This window comes from Myotis myotis, unplaced genomic scaffold (genome assembly GCF_014108235.1).
Source record: "Myotis myotis isolate mMyoMyo1 unplaced genomic scaffold, mMyoMyo1.p scaffold_m19_p_1, whole genome shotgun sequence".
NCBI classification, from domain to species: Eukaryota; Metazoa; Chordata; class Mammalia; order Chiroptera; family Vespertilionidae; genus Myotis; species Myotis myotis.
Genome location: NW_023416313.1, coordinates 67927137 through 67945535, shown reverse-complemented (window position 1 = coordinate 67945535; position 18399 = coordinate 67927137). Strand labels below are relative to the sequence as shown.

At 34.3% G+C, this 18399-nt stretch overlaps 1 protein-coding gene across 14 annotated transcripts in view; it reads right to left on the bottom strand.

Annotated features, from left to right (window-relative positions):
- The window catches only part of RAP1GDS1 (Rap1 GTPase-GDP dissociation stimulator 1), a 141604-nt gene that overhangs the window by 69692 nt on the left and 53513 nt on the right, over positions 1–18399 (bottom strand). For all 14 annotated transcript variants that reach the window (XR_004972788.1, XM_036340173.1, XM_036340164.1 and 11 more), the window contains 2 exons: positions 10291–10413; positions 5981–6106 (listed from right to left, as the gene is read on the bottom strand). Coding sequence is in view for 13 of the 14 variants with exons in the window: in XM_036340173.1 (XP_036196066.1) it covers positions 5981–6106; positions 10291–10413 (249 nt within the window). In the remaining variant the exon portion in view is untranslated. The remainder of the gene's footprint in view (positions 1–5980; positions 6107–10290; positions 10414–18399) is intronic.

The following is an 18399-nucleotide window of genomic DNA, read 5'->3' as shown; positions in this document are numbered from 1 at the left end:
AAAAAATGGCTCCAATTACTACTCCCATTATCCATTTATTTTTATTCTGATTTAGTTTGTACTCCATTATTTTTCACAAATTGTGTACCTTTGTGCATTCTATTTTCTCCACCATATTAAAAGCTCTTTACTGGCATGAATCTTTTTTAGAGTTCATGATAGTGCTACACAATAACATCTATTTTCAACAATGTATGTAGGACATCTTTACAATGGAATATTTTCATATAACAGCCATAATTATTGTCTCTAAAAACAGCAGTTTCATTTATTCTTATATACACATGTGCAACAGATTGAGAGTTAAAGAATCTTATTTTTACTTATTGGCTGATAATTTTAAAACTCAATATTGAAAAACGTAGGGTAAATACAAAGACCTGAAAAACCCTTTAATATAATTCATCAATGCTTAACCTAATTTATATCACTGAACTAAACACTTATTTTAAATGCCAGACATGAACAGTTCCCGAACAGTTCCCTCTTGACTATAACTGCTGTAAATACACTTTGATTACTTACACAATTTCACAGCATGTATGTATTAATACATACTTAACTAACCAACTTACATTTCAAAATATTATAGAATTATTGCTATTTTTTTCAGCATTTATAATCAGAACAATGAATTCTTCATCCATTACATAAAAATAGTGTGGCATAATTAGAATCACTAATATACAAACAAGTCCATGCATGTATTTGGACATCCTTTCCATTTACACTTGAAGTCAATGAAATAAACAATATCTATTTCACTTCATAAACACTGGCTTTGCCAAACCAGAATTCCATATCATTTTATATATTTATTTATTCATTAGTGAGCAAAAATCCAAGTTTTTTTATCCTATATAATAAAAGCCTAATATGCTAAGTGTCCAGTTGTCCGTTCAACCAAAGTGTAATATGCTAATGATATGCTAAGGCCACTCAACCACTCGCTATAACATGCACTGACCACTAGGGAGCAGATGCTCTGACCAGTAGGTTAGCTTGCTGCTGGGGTCCGGCCGATCGGGATTGAGCGAGATGGGCCGGACATACCCTGGAGCCCTCCCACGGTCCTTCCCCAGCTGGCCAACCTCCCACGTCCCTCCCTGGCCCCAATTATGCACCAGTGGAGTCCCTCAGCCTGGCCTGTGCCCTCTCACAATCCAGGACCCTTTGGGAGATGTCAGAGAGCTAGTTTCGGCCCAATCCCACAGGTCAGGCCAAGGGACCCCACTGGTGTACGAATTTTTGCACTGGGCCCCTAGTATCATATAAGATAGTATGTCAAATAAGATTCTTAAATATGCATCTTTCCAATAACAGAACTAATTATATAATAACAAGCATTAATTTTATTTCTGTAAAAGAACATAGTTGAACTCTTACCATTCACAGCAGCATGGATGGACATGGATAGCATTATGCTAAGCGAAATAAGCCAGTTGGAAAAAGATAAATATCACATGACCTTACTCATGTGTGGAATATAATGAACAACATAAACTGATGAACAAAAACAGATCCAGAGACAGAGAAGCATCAAACAGACCATCAACCTTCAGAGGAAAGGCGAGAGGGGGGGATGGGGGGGGGAGTTAAGAGATCAACCAAAAGACTTGTATGCATGCATATAAGTATAACCCATGGACACAGACACTAGGGGTGTAGGGGCATGTGCAGGGGTGGGGTGGTGGCTGGGAGACATCAATGGGAGAAAAAAGAGACATAAGTAATACTATATGTAATACTTTAAATAATAAAGATTTTTTTAAAAAAGAAACATGAAATATAGAGAGCAAGTAAGGTGTAAAAAGTTTCAACAGGTGGAGTGAGAGAACATTCCAGAAGGGAGCTTAGGCCAGGAACTACATCTGCCTTCTAGGAAAGGAACTGCTAAGAGTTAATTAAAAATTAGTGTTGTTTCCACATCTGTCATCACTAAAGCTCCTCTTCCAATGATCGACAGTGACCTGAAGCCCTCACACAGTACTAAGAGGACTTACGAACTCAAAATTTATGAAACTGTGAGCATTCAGAAAATAATCAAGTACATTATTAAGAAGTGGAAAATAAGTCATAAAAAATTAAAGATTCAATTTAAACAACAAAAAAGGCATAGTTATTTAATTTTAACATGTATTAATTTGAATTATATATTTTCTCTGGTGTATTAAAAGGCACAAATATTTAATTTCATGTAATCATTTTTTTCAAGCTTCTACTACCTAACTTTTAACCAGTATATCCCATATCAATTATTTCCTAACCTCAAGCAGTAACATCTACAAACAGAAAAAAAACTTCTGTTTATCCCTATAAATTATAAAGGGTGTAAATTTAATATGAAGTTCTTCAATACTATAAAGCCATTTAAATATATCAGCAATTTAAAATGTGCACAGCTATGTAGACAAAGCTAATTACTGAAAGAAAGGACTAAGATAGCCATATTAAGGAGAAAAAAAGAACTAATTTTTTAATTACTTTTGAGAGGAATGTGTAATTATACAGGCCAAAGATGTTCATTTCTGAAATGTTTAAATGTTTTGATTTTTATTTATTTTAGAAAGAAAGGAAAAAAGGGACAAATATCAATCCTGACAAGGGATCAAACTCGCAACCTGAGTACGTGCTCTGACTGGGAATCAAACTGGCAACCTTTTGGTGCATGGGACGATGCTCAACCAACTGAGCCACACCAATCAGGGTTAATACTTCTGTTTATTTAAAATCACATTCCCTAGCATATTCCAATCACAACTTTACTGATTTCTAAAAATGAAATACAATTTTCTTCTTTGATCTAAAAGATGTCAAACTTCCCATAAGTTATTTTGCCAAAGTTCCAGAGCAAAAGAGTTTTAAAATGTTGCTTATATCAAAAGTCTGTTTGGATAGTTCTAAAGAGAAATCCATAACTGAAGTGCTTTGAATGCTTTCTGGAAAAACAGAAAAAAGACCAGGTATTTTAATTTTCCCACAAAGCGATTCTTTCATTTCTATATGCAAGAGAGAGCCTGGGATTTAAAAAGTTCGTAACAGCAAAGCCTCACTACGTCCCATTTAGCAGTTTTATCATCTGTTACCAGATGTTAGCATTATGTAAGATCATTTCCTCCTATTAGGAAGAGTTCCTAAAATCCGGTAAAAGCTGGTAAAACTGAAATCTAACCTACTTTTTTCAAAAGATTTCCATGGATTTAAATTTAACTGAAATATGCTAGCAAACACTTTGCTTTTTAAGTGTTAAAATAAAAATCTGTAAAACAGGCATACATTTCTCAAATTTACTTCTCTAACAGTGAATTCCTTATAATAAACTCACACAAAAAATTATTCATTTAGAGTATATTTATAAAATGTAAGTAAACTGATTATTCTAATGTATAAGTTTAATAAAACACAAATGTGAATTTTAAAACATGTTATTTATAAGAAAAAGATTTCTTGTATTTATAAAACTGCCATGTGTAGTTTTCTATTATCCTTCATTCTTTGAAGGATAATAGAAAACTACATTCTCAAGATGGAAGTTTAATAAATTAATTAAAATAGAAGCCATTCAAAACTTTTTAAAAAGAGAAATCTAATTTCTGGGTTCTTTCAAACTGCCAATTGTCATAAAATACAATGAGAAATACATTTCAAATACATTCACAAGTCAAGTACATAACATCCCATTTACAGACTATTATGTTATTCCTGCAATTCAAATATAGGCACTATACTTTTCCTACAATTATTTGCAAAAATCAATAAAAAGTTCACAGAAAGCTAATTTCAAATAAAAGGGTAAGAAAACATACATTCTAATGAAAATTATATGCATAAGCAGGACACAATGAACACATTTCATCACATGATTTATAGTAATAAGTTACTTCTTATATTAATATTTAAGACTACTAACTTCATTCTCTTAAAAAAGGTTTAAAAGTATGTATAAAAATCAGGCTGTATTCACTATGCTCAATTTTCCATGGAACTATAATTTCGATTAAATTACATGAGAATAAAGTGGCTATAAATATTACAGATAAATGAAATTTAAAAAACGAACATCATAGCCTAAAGATTTTCTACTGTATACCTTGTAAGAACAGAGTGAATGGATATGATAAAAACACTATAATAATGGACTGTGGTTTCATCAAAATAACAATCATATTAACTAGACATTACCTTAACTTCAAGGTTCATTAGTACACAGGAAATAAAATTACTCTGCCCATAACAACAGAGCAACATGAAACAATAAATCACTATGGGTGTTTCTTCTATTTTACCATTAAGTGAAACTCAAAACAAAAGTACACAAAAGAGGTATCTCCTATGTTCAAACAATGGGTAATTCAAGAATACCTGAACTAAACAAGATTAAAAAATACTTTTGATAGCCTTAAATTCTAAAAATAAACACAGGATAGTAATGATCAATGCTCTCCAAGTACATGCCATCAATCATTCACAATTACTCTGTAGAAGTCTTTAGAATATATATTGTTAAAATTAATCATATAAAATATAAATAAGTGGTTCATTCTTGAAAACTAACATTGTAAGCTATGGTGTTTAATAAGAACATTAAATATGAAAATGCAAATTATAAACATACAGCACTAGAATTTTGTAAATAAAGTTAATATTCTAGCAAAGAAAGAACTAGCATCTATTCCCCCAGACATAATAGTTAATGTTCCAGAAAAAGGAAGGAAAGGAAGAATAAATAAGACTAACCTTACCACCACAGCTACAGACAATATGACTGAAAGCTGTAGTTTTAATCCTTTTTTCTATTTCTTTCTCTTATCATAAATGAATATGTTTATGACCTTATGTAATATCTGGTTTATGTGCACAAACCACTATTGGAAACATTGCCTATTATAAAAAGGCTTTGTCTTGTGTGTTTATACCAAAATAGAACTCATGTAAAAAGTGAATTATAAACTCAATGGAGAAAATAAGCAATAAAAGTTATCCTAGTTATATAATAGAATTAAATTCCTAGGAGACTTTAAGGGTGAAATTTAAAGTATTTGTTTTGGGCTCAGAAAATATAAATCTAGGGAAAATCAGAATAAATCTAATTAAATTAAATATACTCAAAATTTTTCTATATTTTGCTTTACATATATGTAGCAAAGGAGAAGCAGGAAGTGCAAAATTTTTGCAATATATCCATATCCACATTCTTGCTTTCTTTTTGCCTACAACAGTATATGACAGAAAAGGGTGAGGATGACAATGGCTTTGTGACAAATAGGAATGGACTCAACGCAGACGTAGTAGGCCAATCTAGCTTTTGAGAAGGTAATGGTTTTTATGAATGGTTTTACTGAATTGCAAAAACGTATTTGGACTGCCCTAGCTGGTTTGGCTCAGTGGATAGAGCATTGGTCTGTGGACTGAAGGGCCCCAGGTTTGATTCCAGTCAAGGGCACATGCCCAGGTTGTGGGCTTGATCTCCCATGTGGGGTGTGCAGGAGGCAGCTGATCAATGATTCTCTCTTACATTGATGTTTCTCTCTCTCTCTCCCTCACCCTTCTTCTCTGAAATAAAAAAATATATATTTTTTAAAAAAATGAAATAAAAATGTATTTGGACAGACTTCTAAACTTTAAAAAACTGTGTTCATAAACATTCTTATTCAGAGATAGTACTTTAATAAAACCTAATTAAAAAGATACAGATATATTTAATTAAATTCCCAATTTCTTAGAAACTAACTTACTTTCCTCTAAAAATATAATTTGTGATAGCAGAGGAAAAGAACTATCATTTCCTATAATTTCTTAGTTAAGACTAGTATGGCCCATATTTCCACCAGTTCTACTAAATGTGCAGAGCTGTCATACAGGCCCATGTTAGTGTCTTTAGCCTAGAACGGACAATGCTAACACTAAAAGGGAAATCAGTCTGAACATCATAATCTTTAACAAAAGTTTTTAAGTGTATCACTGATATTTCAACACTTACGGCTATCATAACATATGTTTCCTAGAGCCCTGCCCGTTTGAAGCAGCACTTCCTGGTCTTTGCTATTTAGTAGCTGCACCAGTGGTGAAATCAATCCAGCATCCACACACGGAATTCGCATAAACTCTGAAAATAAGAGACATATTTAATTAAAAATTTAAAAATTCACAAGTTACACAAATCATGTTCCTTAATAAAATACTTATTATTAAAATGTTTAAGGTGGCTTACTATTTGAAGAGTACATTTCTGTTCAAAATTACCATTGCTACTCTACTACATACTTCATGAAACAAGTACACAAAAAATTAGTGGAGTCATATTTTCCTTTGCTGACAGTCTGCCATAAACCAAAAGGATTTTTAATTAACTTACTTTATACCTAATTTATCACCATCTTCTTATAATAATTGGATGTGCTTATGAAGCAGCATATGATGGTAGAGAAACTGATAATGGTCTTTCCATGAGCCTGATAATTAAAGTACAGCAGGTCCTCAAACAACTTGTTCCGTTCAATGCTGTTTTGTTATAATGCTGATGAGATGCAGTAGAAATCTAACTCTTGTTTATATCAGATTAGCCTATGGTAAAATCGGTTTTGTCATCCATTGTTTCACCACAGTTCCATGAACCTATTAATGACACTAAGTGAGGGCTACTGTACTACAGTTTTAAACTAGGCCATCAAATTGCATAATTTTCACTGTATGTTCTCTAAAAATTTAAAATACAGCATTTTTAAAAAGGTTCAAGTGAATCATCCTATATAATAAAAGGCTAATGTGCAAATCAACTGAAGAGTGGTACAACCAGTCATTATGATGCACAATGACCAGCAGGGGACAGATGTTCAACGCAGGAGCTGCCCCTGGTGGTCAGTGTGCTCTTACAGGGGGAGCGCTGCTCAGCCAGAAGCCAGGCTCGCAGCTGGTGAGCGCGGTGGTGGGAGCCTCTCCCGCCTCCACAGCAGCACTAAGCCATCAGTCAGAAATCCTCCAAGGGCTCCCAGGCTGCCAGAGGGAGCAGGCCGGGCTGAGGGAACCCCCCTCCCAGTGCACGAATCTCAGGCACTAGGCCTCTAGTTATAAATAAATCCTTTTCCATTGATAAGACTCAAAAGAACCATCTATTCCTTATCTTCATTCCTACTCTTTATTAAAATTCATTTCATGGATCACTCATATCTACTGTTGTACCCATACATTTGGTCTAAAGCACAAAACGTATTCTTATACTTCAAACATTTTTCTTTCCTTGGCTTTATAATATACCATTCTAAATTTAACAACTCCCAATGATACCATCATAGTCATGATTAGACAAACTTTTATACAGTGTCTCATGAGGGACTAACAAAATTTAAGGATATGAAGATAACTAATTGATGAAAGTTCTCTAATAACCAATATTAGAATCATCCTTTTGAATATCACGACTTACTGAATGTTCTAATCAATAAAGATCTAGTTCTTCCACCAATAATTTATCCTACTTAATCCTTTCACACTCACTTTCAGAGAGGGTCAACTCCTTAAATGGTACCACAAGTACCCTCATAAACAATATCCCTCTTTCCTTTCATTTTCAAATTCTTAGAACATATCATATAGGGCTAATATGTGAACTGCTTGTTACCTTTGAAGCAGCTTCTTTTCCCCCTAACTATAGCTATAAGTCAAGAGGTATTCCTCTCTACCTAAATAAAGGATTGCATTTCTATCATATTTCTTACTTACCTCTAGATTACTGAAAATCCTCTATAATTTAAACTCAAAGATTAAGAGTACTTTCTTACTTCTAAAGCTAACCTTTAAGTATATTGTCAATGTTTTGTTTTGAACTCAGTAGTATGTATGAGATATTCTATTACCTACTGAAAATTATGCTATATACTTCCATGAATTCAATGACTATAGAAGATGACACATCAGTCTACTTGTCTACCTCTTAAATTAATAATTACTTTAGAATCTTTATAGATTTCAAACCTTAAAATAACTTGTCATCAACTCAAATTAATCAAATTAAAGGCAGAGATATTCATTATTCTTTTCATCTTTCTCAATGCCTAGATTCCAACAGGGGCATATTTAAATGACTACAAAAATTTAGGAACAGAATGATTTGCATTCTTTTCATAAATGGAATCTGTGGTTATATCTTATTGTTTTGCTTATTTGTTTTGTTAGTATTCTTCAGGCAATGGCAGCATTGATGAATTACTATTTTTCTTTGCTTTTATGTTCTAATTGTCTATATCAACCTATCTTTCAAATTTTTGATGCTATAATCAATATTCAGTGTTCTTGAAATGATAAAGGGTAAATAATTACAGGAAAATTGTGGATCAAGTAAAACTGTTCTGAACTGAATTTTTTATATTTTATTCCAAAGCATATAAAGAATACTTTAACCCAGCCAGAGTGGCTCAGTGGTTGAGCATTGACACGTGAACCAGGAGGTCATAGTTCAACTCTGGTCATGCCTAGGTTGTGGGCCCAATTCCCAGTGGGGTGTACAGGAGGCATTCAATCAATGATTCTCTTCTCGTCACTGATGTTTCCATCTCTCTCTCCCTCTCTCTGAAACCAATTAAAAAAAAACAAAAACAAAAAACCTTAAACATACACAATGTTATATTTCAATTAGCTCCATTCAAAAAAAGAATAAAGATAAAATTAGTATATTCCTCAGCTTCTTCAGTCAATGTAAAAGCAACATTGCCAGTCCCTGGAGAAAGTAAACTTCTTCCAAAACCTTTTGCTTTTCAGGCAATTTACTTTTTAAGTAAGCAGTTCAGCCCTCATTAGCTAGTATTAAAAACATGAAGTTACCTACTTCAGATGGATAAATGTGAAAACATACCAGTAATTTTTCAGGAATATGTTTAAAATAATATATATCATTGATCTACATACAGAAATATAGATACTATTACAGAATGACTGATGGTCATCCTCTCTCAAAGTGGTACCTACTATCTACCTCCCTAGTTTCTGGAAATCTATATTGTGATCCTAATGAGATTATAAATCAACTACTTGATCTTAAAAATAAAGCTGCTTTGCATCTAAGAGTCAGACAGTGGTGGTCTAGATTAACAAACCATTTCTGAGGGGGATCTATTTTCAAACTAAATCTGCTTCAGAAGTTCTTTGTTGTCCTGAGGTAATCACTATCTATTCACAGCAATTCAAATCTGCTTGAAGTACATGAAATATTTCAAGACCTGAACATTCATGACTAGCTGAAATCCAAAGCACAGTATAGTGATAATATAATTACAATAGCTAGTCGTGATTTACATATAAAAACCTTACAGAAGCCTGAAAGACATTTTGAGAACCTCTAAACAAATGAAAAGAATTTCATGGTAATTTTCTTTTTGGTAATACATTTATGAACAAGTTGTTTTACTGGGCCAAAAACAACATACATTAGTATCGTACAATGCCACCTGCCATAGTGATTACACAAATGAGGCCAGAATTTAAAAAAATTTTTTCTTTAAAGTATAACATATGCAACTTACTAAAATAAAATGCCTAAAAATAGTATCAAATCATAAACTGAGACAAACTAAAGGTATTACATTTAGTATGGTCCTCCCTTAATGTTAAAAACTGCTTTAAGTCAGGGTTTTCTCAAATTGACCAAATTAAAAAATCATATGCAAATATTTCTGCTACAATAAATTCTTGCAAAGAATCTCTTATTAGATGTAAACTATATGTAATGGGATGGATTAGCTATTACATGATCTAAGCTTTGTTGTCATTATTATTTTTCCAGAGTATTTTTAAATGGAAATTTAAAAAATAAATGTTTCCCTTGAAGGTAAATGCAGAAAACAGAACATATATTCTAATTGCTCTGTTGCTGTCAAGTGCCAATGTCAGGAGGATAGACCAGACTAAAAATAAATAGTTCAAACCTGGGTACAATACAAACAATATATACACTGAAAAGAATAAGCTAAGCTCTCTGTGACAATAAAGATAAATGACTCAGTGGCAATTTTAAGAATCCTATAACCAAAGTAATAAATGATATAGGTACAGCAAGGACTAGTAGTGTTTTCCTTTAATTCAACTCTAAAAGAAGGGAATAGCAGATGTGAAATGTATAAATAAAATGACTATAAATATAGTCATTTTTAACAATTACATGAAAAAGGCAAAGGAAATATAAAAAAATTGAAAATGTCTAATCTACAAAATTAAAACATAAATTAATAAAACATACTGACAATTAAGGTGTAAAACTGAAGATGTTCCCAGCAGAAAAGTTCTTGAGGAAAACCTCACCATTTTTGGCTACTTCAGCTATGATGTTAGCTACTTTGGCTGTACAGGAAGACTGTGGAATCAACAGGCTTGAAAACAACTGAAGTATCCCACTTCCTTGGATTTTTTCACTTGTTTCCATATCTGAAAGAGATATATACAAAGAGCTTCAATGAAAATCTTCAACAATAGCCTGACAATTTTATATACAATACATTCTTCAAGAATTCTCACCATCTAAATAAAAATCTGTTCAGTATGGATTCAAATGTATGCAACTTATATAAAATTACCTTCATTTCCACGACCTCCTTTTGAGTTTTTATTTGTACAAAACACTTTATAATGCAGTCTTTTCTCTATCTACAGTCAGATTATAAAGGAATTCTTTTTGAATATACCAATTGTATACTAAACTTACTTTTCAATGTCAGTTCCAAGCCTGTCTGTTCAGAGTAGGAATGTCTTTTTTTCGATCTCCCTTCTGAATTCTGTAACAGTGTACTATTTTTACATAGGTTTACACACTTGGGATGATTAAAAAATCAGTGTTTATTAACATATGAGAGGCCTGATGCATGATATTTGTGCAAAAGTAGGCCTTTGCTGCCTCAGCCCTCACAGCCCTGGCTGCCTCGGCTTCATCCAGAAGGTCATCCGATAGTCGTTCCGTCATTTGCATATTATGCTTTTATTATTAGAGATAGTTCATTTTCAAGATTTAAAAGAATCTACAGAAATGAATAATTTTTTTGTAAATGCCTGTTTTGAAACTGATGACCATTCTGGTCCAAGCACTGCTGATAATGCAAAGCAATGGAATCACAAACATCAAAAATCATTTCATTTGTCAACTTCATTTCATATGCATCCTCAATTTGTCGACTGCTGCCAGTTTTGTACCATAAACTTTATCTTTTATGTATTTCCATAAAAGAAAAAAAAAGTCTAGTGGCACTTTAGGATAAATTTTCTTTGTTCAAAGCTTAGCCTGACTTCACATTATTTCAAATCAGTTAAACCTGAAAAGGAGTGAAAATTAAGAGTTTTTTTGGACACTATATATAAGCTGGGGCAAAACTAGGTTTACAGTTGTCTACTTTTGCCCCACCCTGTATATATAAATTCTATGGTTTGCTATATACTATCATAAATTTTTAAAATAATAATTAAATGAGCAAAAAACCCACCTCATATCACTTTATATGGAGAGATAGAGGAAACTATAGTTCTATATGACTACTATGTTTTTCATTCAACTCTTCAAACCACCTCTAAGGATGAGAAGAAGTAGTGAACAGATTCAGTGATATAGAAAGTCAAGAGACCCCCTACTTCTTTCTTTGGTAAAAAATATATATAAAGAACCTTTCAATGAAACCAACTTACTTCATGTATCTATTATTAAAAGCATGACCTATTAAAAGATAACAAGAACATCTGGAATGATGATGCAAATAAAGAAAAACTCAAGGAAATAAAACTTAAAATTGCTATTTGATGCTGAACAATGAAGAAGCATAGCATCCCTGTCCGGTTTGGCTCAATGGGTAGAGTGTCAGCTTGTGAACTGAAGTGTCCTGAGTTCAATTCCAGTCAAGGGCACATGCCCAGACTGTGGGCTCGATCCCTAGTAGGGGGCGTGCACGAGGAAGCCAATCAATGATTCTCTCTCATCATTGATATTTCCATCTCTCTCTCTCTCCCTTCCACTCTCTGAAATCAATAAAAACATTAAAAAAAAAGAGAGAGACATAGCATATGTTTAAAGATAGAGTGGTAAGCTCATTAAAAAATTCAATTTAAAATTGTTTCTACTAGTATGTATAGATCCTCTATCTTTACATACTTTAGATATACAAACTAATAAGAGAGAACACTGAAGATTTAGTAGCTAATGTGATCAATAGAGTAGAAAAATAATTTTAATAAAATAATTTGAGAAATTCTACAAAAATAATGCATTTCTTTATAGTAAGTGCCGATTAGTGCAGTTTTTCAAACTGCACTATCCATTAGAAACTCTGAAATGAATTTGGTGAACAAGGTCCAGCAATTTCTTGAAGAGAGACCAGAATGAACACCACCAGCCAAAACAACAAAAGAATAGGAAAAATTTTGCCTGGGGTAAGGTAAAAACACTGTTAGTGAAACTTTGAATTACACATATGCACATGTATAATTAACTGTATGTGTATGCCTACTTTATGTAAAATGTATTTCTAACCACAGGTTCTGGTCAAAAAGTTAAGAACCACTATGCTGTGCACTTCTTGACTACCCAGGGTTACAGAACCATAACACTCTCTTAACATCAAGAGAAGCTCGAGTTGTCAAATGGCTGAAGCAATAGAAAAGTATATAGATAATTACACTTCCATGTATTTATTATCTTTGAAAAAGTAATTTGCAATTTATTTATATGTGTTTATCCATGACATTGATACTACAGATCAATCAAGTAACCAAGATTATACAATGTTGAAATTCCAACCATGCATTTTCTTTACCTAGCATAAGCATAGTGCATTTTCACACAGCCAGTACTATTTGAGTTTCTAACATTTTATGTACTACAAAAGACATTTGTAGTACTTAAAACAACCTTATTTATTAGTTGAAATAAACAGATACCCAGAAAAATGAAGTAGACTTGTCTAAAAGTCACCAATCATACTAATCACAGAGCATAAACAGCAACTTCAGATTCTATTGAACTAACAAACTGAAATGTGTGTCACCTGGCAACCACTGGTATTTTTTACAACAGAAAACTTAAGCAAAAATAGATGAAACCTGTCCTCTTGTATGCTGTCACTTACTAGATTTCTTACAATTCAAATTACTCAAAATGTCATGTGCACATGATGGGGACATAAACATAGCAGTTGTCTTTTTAACAAGCCCATTTATAAAATACTAGAAGCCCGGTGCACAAAATTTGTGCACTGGTGTGTGTGTGTGTGTGTGGGGGGGGGGGGGTGTCCCTCAGCCCAACCTGTGCCCTCTCACAGTCTGGGACCCCTCGGGAGATAACTACTTGCTGGCTTAGGCCCGCTCCCCTGGTGGCAGATGGCACGCCCAATCCCGTGGTGTCTGCCCCATCTCCCCCGGTTGCAGATGACAGGCCCAGATCCTAAGCTGGGTCGGGCGGCTGCTCAGATAGTGCTGCCGCCCACCCCGCCTGGCCCACCCTGCACATGACAGGCCCGGATTCTGGGCTGGGGTGGGATTGTGCTGCTGCCTGCCCCTCCCGCCCCGTCCAGCACAGGGCAGGTCCGGATCCTGCGGTGGGGCGGGCAGTGGCTGAGGATCTCACTGCCGCCAGCCCCACCCGCCCTGCCCGCCCCGCCCCACACACCACAGGCCCAGATCCCGCACTGGGGCGGCCAGCGACTGGGGATCACGCTGCCGCCAGCCCCAGGTGGGGCAGCGCAGCAGGATTTGCCTGCAGTATTTAAATTAGCCACCATCTTTGTTGGCGGTTAATTTGCATATCATGCTGATTAGCCAATGGGAGGTGTAGCAAAGGTACAGTCAATTACCATGTTTGTCTATTATTAGACAGGATAATTTGCCTTTTTGCTTTTGTTTTGTTTCATGGATTCAAATAAGTTTTTAAGGTACCACCTGAAAACCTCACACTAAATTTCCATTAATTTTTTTTAAGCAAGAAGCCAAAAAGAACTGAACCCAATTTTCCATAGTAAAATCCTTCCTTTTCTAACCAGAAGATGTACTGCTACAACCTTAGATTGCCCCAGGGGTCTTATACCACCATCTGTTGGTGCTAAGACAAAAGAGCAAGAGTATGGCATAAGGCATGATCATGATTAAATGTGAAGTCGAGGCACTTATATGCTTGGAGGCAAGTAGTTAACTGCAAATCACCCATGCATGTCTCCCCTTTGACTATAACTGAAAGAATGGCTTAACGTCAGAGCTGATGGGGAAAGAGAAAAAAGAAAACAATACAAAATTCTTGTACTCTGATGAGACAGACTTTCCACAGATTATAATCCAAGGAATTGGAAGAAAAGTTATACTAAGATGAATCAAGAATTTGGGAATGGTATTTTTTATGCTATTGTCAGAGAAATCAAAGAAATAAATATAATCGTCTCTCATGTAAATCTGATTTACAATTTTAAAAAAACCTAACAGGAATTCTATTTATTTGCTAGCATCTGGATTTCTATATAGGTTTAGAATTTAAATTCAACAGTTGGGAATTACCCTTCTTTCCTGTGGCAGAAATACACAAAGGACCAAATACTGCTTATCACTAAAATGTCACTGTTCAATAAACAATTATAAAATTTCAGCATCATTTCATATATACTTTCTCCACTGGCATTACACTGCATTTCAAATGCATAGTGATTTGTGAAACTAAAAGATGTTCTCAGATATCTGTGAATACCCTTGAAACGATTTTAAAAGCACATTAAGAAGTAGTCAGCAGTTAGTGTTTGCAGGTCTAAATAAAGGAAGGGCTACTTGTTAAAAAAAAATCATGAACTGAGCTCAAGAGGCCTATAAAAAAATTGGCTTTTCATTATTTTTGCCAGTCTACTATAGACATTTTAACTACACGTCTTTTAAATGTTTTTAGGAATCAATTCACTATCTTTCTCCCCCTGCACAGTTGGGTGCGGTCATAAAAAATGTTTGAGTATGACTATAAATTACAGGCGCTGGCAGTCCTTGAGTTTTAAAGGACCCATATATGATGGGCAATTGCTCCTCTAAAATAATATCTGTAGAACCTACTGCAGCAGTCATATCCATCACAGCAGCCCTTGCAGTGCAGCAAGCGTTCTTTCTGTCACTATAGTCCTGTGTCCACACTCCATCTGGCCTCCTGGTGGCAATAAGCAGCTTAGTTATGAAACTGCCACTGACCAAAGGGAAAAGAAAACTGAGCAATCAGGTCAGAGAAACTTTAAAGAAGAGTACATCAAGAACCTAGGTAACAATGGCATTATGGGGAGAAGTTAAAGCACCGCTTGTAGAACTTCTCAAGGCCAATAACCTGGTAGAACACAGGAAATAAGCAGAATGGGAATAACTCATAATTTAAGATATAGCTTGGGAAAGGCTGAAGTTCCCCAAAAAGCTGCCAAATAAATACAATAAAAAATTGGCTTTACAGTTAAATACCAAGATGGGGTTTTCAGGTATGCTACTACAATAAATTGAATTTTTGATGTTATGTTAGCGTATAGACTTCATGAGGATAAATTAATAAAAAGCATTTGATAACCAATTTATAGTAAACTCCAAGTTAGAAAAACAAAAATAATGACTGCAATTACTAGAACTCTCTTGGATTAAAAATGTATTTGTATAAATTGATAGTATTTTTTAAATTAATAAAAATACCTTTTTCAAAAGTAATAAAAATGCCTTTTAAATAAAATCTGTGCAAATAAAGAAATTAAAGGGGGAAAACCCCTCGCGGGGGTGATGCATGCATTTATCAAATTAAAACTCTTACCTTTTGCAATAGCATGGACAAGTCTAGAGGTTATTATGCTAAGGGAAATACTGTAATCCAGTCTGTGAAAGACAAATACCATATGATATCACTTAAAGGTGTAACCTAATGAACAAAATAAACTGACAAACAAAACAGAATCAGAGACATGGATATATGGAACAGACTGACAGCTGTCAGAGGGTGGGGGTGGGGAGGGGACTGCATGAAAGAAAGTGAAGGGATTAGCCAAAGAACAAATATGCATAATCCATAGACACAGACAACAGTGTGGTGAGGGGAGGGGATGTAAAATGGAGACATCTTTAACAGTGTAAACAATATTAAATAATACAAACTAAAAAAAAATTTAAGTTTTACTTAGAGTAAAGAATAGTATCTTTATATTACATATCCAGGGAATCCTTATAACAGATTTTGAAGAGGAGACGCAGATTTGGATTGACTGCAAGTCAATGGAATATGACTTACAAGGAGGTATGTGTATCCTTGTCTCTGAAGAACTATTCATTTCTCAAGGGGTAAATTTTTAGAATAGGATGCAACAAGTGACCTTGCCCTGTGCTCAGGCAATCTGATCCAAAGTCAAAGCTTCATTTACTACAGTGATGGCGAACCTTTTGAGCTCGGCGTGTCAGCATTTTGAAAAACCCTAACTTAACTCTGGTGCCGTGTCACATACAGAAATATAGAAATTTTTTTATATTTGCAACCATAGTAAAACAAAGATTTATATTTTTGATATTTATGTATTTAAATGCCATTTAACAAAGAAAAATCAACCAAAAAAATGAGTTAGCGTGTCACCTCTGACACGTGTGTCATAGGTTCGCCATCACTGATTTACTACAACACAGACAAGTCCCAAATCCTCTCTCCTTTTTCCAACTGAAAACAAAGTATTTGCAGTTGGATATACCATAAATAACTCAAATTTAATATCCTTCAAATCAAACTTATCCTCTTTTTCTTTAAAATCATTCTAGTCTCTATCTCGGTGAAAGACAGAGAATCCATCTAAGCCACAAGCCTGCCCCAGAATGATTGCAAATTTTTCTCTTTGAGTAAATGCCTTTTTACCACCCACATTCAATCAGAACATAAGTTCCAAATTCCATCTCACCAGCATCTTGTGCATCTATCCTTTCCTTTCTACATTCATGTTATATCAAGTTCTTAGTTCTGACCTTTATTAAATGCAACAGCCTCCTCACAAGTCTCCCTAACTCCAGCCACACACTCCTCCCACTGCTCCTATCTGTGATCCACAGATACCAGAATAAACTTCTGGAAATGCAAATTTTATGTCACTCCCTCTTTTAAATCTTTAAATGATTCTCCATAACTTTTTTGTTTGTTTTTGTTAATCCTCACCTGATGATATTTTTCCCATTGCTTTCCAGAGAGAGTAGAAAGGAAGATGGGAGGGAGGAAAACATAAATGTGAGAGAGAAGACACATCGACTGGTTACCTCTCGCACGAGCCCAGATCATGAAACCCAGGTATATGCTCTTGACCATGAATCAAAACTGAGACCCTTGGTTTCAAGGGCTGATACTCTAACCATTGAGCAACAACGGCCAGGGCTGCATAATTTTTAATTAAACATTCAAGCACATCCATAATATTTCCCAATCCTATCTCCTGATACTCTTCCATGACAATGTACACTCTAGCCACCCTAAATTACTTCTAGTAAACCAAATTAATCACCTTACTTATTACTTCCTTACTGCACATGTTCCCTCTCTGAAACACCACACACTCCCTATTACTTTAGCTAATTCCTGTTCAGACTCAGTGTGCTCATTTAAAGGTATTTGACTGATACATTATCTTAAATTTGATACATTATCAAAACATTTTTTAAAATTCTGAAAGCATTTTCAAACATATTCTCTCTTCATTTTTAAAACAGGTCATGTGAGATACGCATGCTAGATCATGTTCTCTTCATATCACAAATAAGGCTCTGTAATAAGATTATACTGGAAAAAGAAAAAGAATCCAGTTTTTATGATTTTTATTCCCTATTCCACTGCTTTTCCTACTGTTAACTGTTATTTTAGAAGACATATGGTGATGACAATACCTTGACCAGATTTGCCAAGTTATTATGTGAAAAAAAATTATTTAACCTATTTTGCAGGAATAAGAACTACAGTGAAGCAACTAAGTGATAAAGTGAAACGGGTTTAAAATATTTAAAACACATAAGAGGAATATGCTGAGTATAAGAAGATTAAAATTAGGGCATGACAAATGAGAGGCAATGTTTCTAGAGAAAATGGAAGTATATAAAGTGGGGCAGAGGGAAATAAATAAAATGATTTTCTTTCACTGATGAGACCCTTCCCCCCCCCCCCCCCCCATAAGGATTTTAAGCAAATAAAAGGAACATGAGATACAGGAAATAAAAGGATGTATGTAGTCATGAAAAGAAAGAGGGCAGAACAAAGACACATTTTACAGTGACTCACTCTCAGAAACAGGTCTTACTAAAACATTAAATTGTGAGAGTCATTTTAGAAAATTACCAGTGATTTTGGTAGTCTTGCAGTCGTTTCAATTCTAGGATAATGTAAGCTGTGGGAGTCAAAAGAAGTTCTGTGTGTGGAAATCATCACTA